This window comes from Malus sylvestris, chromosome 16 (assembly GCF_916048215.2).
Source record: "Malus sylvestris chromosome 16, drMalSylv7.2, whole genome shotgun sequence".
Lineage (NCBI taxonomy): Eukaryota > Viridiplantae > Streptophyta > Magnoliopsida > Rosales > Rosaceae > Malus > Malus sylvestris.
In genome coordinates this window covers 12,033,848-12,039,785 of record NC_062275.1, presented here as the reverse complement: position 1 = coordinate 12,039,785, position 5,938 = coordinate 12,033,848, and the positions used below count along the sequence as shown (strand labels likewise).

Below are 5,938 nucleotides of genomic sequence, written 5' to 3'. Positions count from 1 at the left end.
TTGATGCACCTCACTTGGTTTAGGTCCCTTGTCTTCTTTTCCCTTGCTCTAGCTAGTTTATAGATATCCAACTCTCCTTCTTTGGTATCTAGTCGCTTATACATATCGTCATAAGCCGCTAACTTAGCTTCTCTCACAGCTTTCTTCGCCTCTTGCTTCGCTTTTCTATACCTTTCACCATTTTCATCGGTCCTATCCTTGTATAAGGCTTTACAACATTCCTTCTTAGCCTTCACCTTTGTTTGTACCTCCTCATTCCACCACCAAGATTCCTTTTGGTGTGGGGCAAAGCCCTTGGACTCTCCTAATACCTCTTTTGCTACTTTTCGGATACAACTAGCCATGGAATCCCACATTTGGTTAGCTTCCCCCTCTCTATCCCACACACACTGGGTGATTACTTTCTCTTTGAAAATGGCTTGTTTTTCTTCTTTTAGATTCCACCATCTAGTCCTTGGGCACTTCCAAGTCTTGTTCTTTTTTCTCACTCGTTTGATATGTACATCCATCACCAACAAGCGATGTTGATTAGCCACGCTCTCTCCTGGTATAACTTTGCAATCCTTACAAGTTATACGATCCCCTTTCCTCATTAGAAGAAAATCTATTTGTGTTTTTGACGACCCACTCTTGTAGGTGATCACATGTTCTTCTCTCTTCTTAAAGAAGGTGTTGGCTAAGAAGAGATCATATGCCATTGCAAAATCCAAGATAGCTTCCCCATCCTCGTTTCTCTCCCCAAAACCATGGCCACCATGAAAACCTCCATAGTTGCCTGTCTCCCTGCCCACGTGTCCATTTAAATCTCCTCCTATAAATAACTTCTCCGTCTGAGCAATTCCTTGCACCAAGTCTCCAAGGTCTTCCCAAAATTTCTCCTTCGAACTCGTATCCAACCCTACTTGAGGTGCGTACGCACTAATCACATTGATAAGTTCTTGTCCTATTACAATCTTGATTGCCATGATTCTATCTCCTACCCTCTTGACATCTACAACATCTTGTGTCAAGGTCTTGTCCACGATGATGCCAACACCGTTTCTCGTTCTATTTGTGCCCGAATACCATAGTTTAAACCCTGAGTTTTCTAGATCCTTTGCCTTACGCCCAACCCACTTAGTTTCTTGTAGGCACATAATATTTATCCTTCTCCTCACCATAACTTTTACTACTTCCATAGATTTTCCCGTCAAAGTTCCTATATTCCACGTTCCTAAACGCATTTTGCTCTCTTGAACTCTACCCTTCTGTCCTAACTTCTTCACCCTTCCCCGTTTAATAGGATCAAAGTACTTCTTTTGTGTGTCCCGTGTAAAGTTGATAGGAGCATATACTCCCAAACAACTTTGAGTGGAGTCGTTCGAAAAGAAGTTTCTATAGCCCCCTTGCTCATTTAACACTGCATCCGGGTGCCGATGGAGATACAGCGACCCTTGCTCATTTATCACTGTGCTCGGGCCACACAGCGCGCCACTTACGGGTGACGCCCTAGCTTTAGCGCGATTTCGTTCTGGATTCATTTTCATAAGGATTCGACGTGATCATGGAGTGCCGGCTGTCGACTACCTGACGCCCTCCCCCTCCTCCTTTATCCGGGCTTGGGACCGGCAATGTAAGATAAACTTACACGGCGGAGTTCGAACCCACAACTACCACTTAAGTTAAATCCTTGTATAAACCAATGGAGGAAATTAATCGCAACCTCACATGACATATTGCGTCGCTAACGTAGTTTTGACAATTCACTTGAATGTCGATGAGATTTTACTTCGAGCAAATAATTTCTAGCAAGTGGTCGTTTTACATTCTCTTTTGCTCCGCATGCACTTATCTTTCTTTTTTTTATATTATGAGAATTAAATAAATCAAAAGAAATTAATTGACAAAAAACCTTCGGGTAATGATTTTCACAATTTTGTTTACTCTATTTGCACATTGCACTCACATCCCCCTCCCCTCACACCCAACACAAAAAATCTACGAAATCTTATTCATGTATGAAAAAAATGTGCAAACTATCCCTTGTGACATCACACCCAACGCAAAAAATCTACAAAACCTTATTCATGTATGAAAAAATATGCAAACCATCCCTTGTGACATCAAGGCGCCGCTTTCACAAGGCGTCCCTTGGTACTAGAATTCGATTGAAATATACCTTACGTTCAAAACATGGTCAATGAAGAAATGAAAAAAATCATGTCTCAATTGAAAATAAAAAATAAATTACTCATTAAAAAAACTTATTCGCTCTAATCCTTAAAATGAAAAGATCAGAAGGAAAATTTTCTTTCATGTCAAACTCCTTCCAAACGAAAAATCACTCACCCCTCCCCACTACCTTCAGTGAACTTTCCACCTCAAATCCATTCTTAAGACACCAATTTATAAGGTATCAACTCGAATCTATTCTTAGACACCAAACGAGCCTAAAGTGGCCCTATGCCATATCTAACCTAAAGTGTCACTATTCCATTTGATTTTGTATCCCAACTTGGGATCAGTGCAAATTAATTCCCTGACAACGTTGGGCAAGTTATCAGGAACATACAGAAAGATAGTAAACACAGAAAGTGGATAAATTATTCCATATTTTCATTATGCACATAAAGGTTTGAGTACATTACGAATAGATAGATGTTGTTCTGATCATCTAACTATTACCGCTTGTTACATAAATAGCACCACGTTCTTCCCTCTCGTATTACTTGGGTCTGTGCTCTGGTCCTATTAACTTATCATTTCCACATCTCCCACTACACTATTAACTCATAAATCATCAAAAATAGTCGACATCAGCAGTCCTTGAACAAACTCACACCTCCGCGCTTGCTCCTCTTGGTCCTTGCGAGATAACGGTGGCTGTTGAACGCTTCTGTTGCAACCATAGACCAGTGTTAGACCTTGAAGAAATCATAGTAAATTCACCGCACACAACGGAAACACGTAAATAAGCACGCATGATTTATCTGTTGTACATCCAGACCTCAACACAATCCCTTAATACTATCCCTACTTATCTGTTGTTCTATATTCCGAAACAAAAAACAAGATAGAGGACTCTCATTTATTACTCAGGCACCAAAAACATAAAAAGAAAAGATAAAGATAAAAGTTGTAAAGTGGTGATGATGTTCAATACCTTTCCGAGACCTCTTCCTTTGTGCTCTCCTTCACAAAAGATGGTTCAACTAAAGGATGGGTCTGTGTACTGACATCCTCATCAACCGTGGGAGGGTTATATATAAAAGAAGACAACAAAGGATCAGCTTCAGTGTTTGAGGAAAGGAACGAAGACCCTCCTAGAAGAGATTGTAAACTTCCTTCCCGCAGTTCTTTCCTTAATATAGAAAATGTTGACCCAGATCCCCTGCGAAGTTTCCTCTTGCGCTGAACGTAATGTATAGTCAAGGAGCACATGACCCTTACTTAGGACTTAAAAATATTGACAAACTCAAAATAAACATGGAAGCAAGAGTTATCAAAGTTTTTATGCAAGAAAAATACCATGGCAGCAGATTAGAGTGACTGATGGAAATACAGGAAGTGTCAACAAAAGGAACAAGGTCATGGTGACAATCGATCACATTTAATAACTAGTCTGCTTGCTGGCCAGACACATTAAGATATGTGAAAGTGATTTAGATACTTGAACATAATTTTTGCTTAAATTGAGGAAATTTTAAGGATAAAGGTTTTATGATTCCTGTCACGCCGTTATTTAGATGGCTTTAACCAACTACTAAAAAAAGGTCGTACCCAGTGCACAAGGCTCCCGCTTTACGCAGGGTCTGGGAGAGGTGAATGTCGGCTAACCTTACCCCCATTTATGGAGAGGCTGCTCCCAAGTCTTGAACCCGAGACCTACCGCTCATGGGCAAAGGCACTTGCATTAACCAACTAATTTTTATGGCACAATGAGAATGCATGTAAATCATAACCAAACCAAACACAGAAGTCCAAACAAAAGGATATCTTTAACAAACTCCCATGTTGCGTAGTAATATGGCTCACAAGGTTTGCTCCCACCCTTTTCGCACAAACTGGACAGACCTGCCAAATGGAAAGGAATGAACATTTAGTTCTATAAAAATCCACGAGAGGAGGACATCCCAATTGATAACAATGGGCAAGATCATAAACAATCCAAGAGGAACATTACTTCCATTCTATTAATTAAAACAACAATTAGACCTGAAAGATTATATATCTGTATATCAAAAAAGAAAATAACTACAAGCTTGGCTCAAACCCATCATAAAGACCTTCAACCCAACACACAAAACTAGCAAAGAAGAATAACAATATTGTCGGTCTATTAAAGGCAACATTGTCGGTCACCATCATATATACTACATGAACCACATAAGCAGTCATGACAAACTCACTAAAATGACCCCCCAAGATAGCCCACTAATTTGCAACTCAACCCTACTCAAACAAGCCCCTTGCACAAGCAGAGCCAAACCCCAAGAGAAAACCAAGTAAACTGCTAGCATCCTTTTGCATGACTCGACAATGATACATTTCTCTCCCCAGAAGTTCACTCACTCTCTTTGTAAATTACAAAACTAGTGAAATAATCACAACAAAAAACTGCTGCTTTCTAAGCCAAAACGAAAACTAGACTACCAACAAAACGCAATCATTAAAATTTATAAGGGAAAAACAACGGAAAGCTCGACAGTTCGTATTTTCACACATTTAGAACAACCACTTTCCGAATTAAGCTAGAAACTAATTAGTTACACTGTAAAACTTCAAATTAAACAAAAAAAATAAGTGAAATAGAACAAAATACCCCGTTCTTGGCCTCCAGCGGATGCTCCTCATCGATGTGGCAGCAAAGCCCAACGACATCAAAATCCTCGGCGCAAAAAGGACACAAAAACTCGGCCTTTAAATCATCGTCCCCGTCAGTTTCTTCGTGCGAAAACAGATCTGCACCAACCAACCGCAATCAACACCCCCAAAAACCAACCCATAAAAAAATCAAGAAAATCAACGACAAACAATGAACACTGCCAGGAACAGTTCGGCAAACTCACCGGATCGCGACAGATACCGCCTCGACGAGGGGGTCGAGAAGAGACTGCTCCACGAATTATCAGAGTCCATTTCTTATGCAGTGCAAAATCAAATCACGGCGACGGCGAATTCGGAGCTCCAATCGAAATTTGGGGTCCGAATTTGTGAAATTTGAAACCCTAGAAAAAAATTGGAGACGGTAGATAAAGCGAGTGTGGTGTGAGAGTGTGAGGAAGCGACCAAGAAATTGTGAGTGAGGAGAGAGAGCACGCAGCAGGGACTCTCTACCAAACTTCCGGAGCGGGTTAAACCGCCTTTTATAGTACCCACGTGCCGGAAATGCCCTCGTACATTCCGGTGAATTTCGGGGGATGCCACTATCTACCTGAGCCGTGTGATTTTTCTACGCATGTGGATTTCATTGGACGGATGACGTGTGGTGACTTTATAGGTTTTATCTCTTTTGGGGTTTCTTCAATTGAGATTGGACAGATTTTAGTTCTTCTAACAAATTTACAAGTATTTAATGAAAATTTTAATAATTTTTCCAAATATAATGTGTATTTAGTCATTATTTTAAGATAATTTATTAACATCTTCAAAAACAATAATATTATTCTTACTGTGTAATTGTACCACAATTATATACCACCTTAGGTGGCATATGATGTAGTTGTGGACGTCATTTCAATTAATCAGAGCTTTTATTCAATTAAAATCAATTTAATAAAAAAAAAAAAAAGCTGCTTAAATTATGACTACGAGGAGTTTGGTTCCACGACTCCTCTGGGTTTTACGAGGAGTCTGCTTTCAAGTTTGCTCCTTCCTTCCCCTTCCCTCTCATGCCAATTCTTCACCACCACAATCTAAATCAACTTGGTTTTTTAAATGATGGAAATTGAATCTCGGG

At 39.9% G+C, this 5,938-nt stretch overlaps 1 protein-coding gene across 1 annotated transcript; it reads right to left on the bottom strand.

Moving 5' to 3' along the window:
* Window positions 1-2,574: 2,574 nt before the first annotated feature.
* LOC126608922 (protein DEHYDRATION-INDUCED 19 homolog 4-like) lies at window positions 2,575-5,325 on the bottom strand. Its single transcript, XM_050276935.1, has 5 exons — window positions 5,049-5,325; window positions 4,802-4,941; window positions 3,976-4,053; window positions 3,143-3,396; window positions 2,575-2,875 (listed from the first exon to the last, which is right to left on the bottom strand). Exons 1-5 carry the CDS (start codon window positions 5,116-5,118, stop codon window positions 2,770-2,772), a joined length of 648 nt encoding a protein of 215 aa, XP_050132892.1. The 5' UTR covers window positions 5,119-5,325; the 3' UTR covers window positions 2,575-2,769.
* Between the last annotated feature and the right edge of the window lie 613 nt (window positions 5,326-5,938).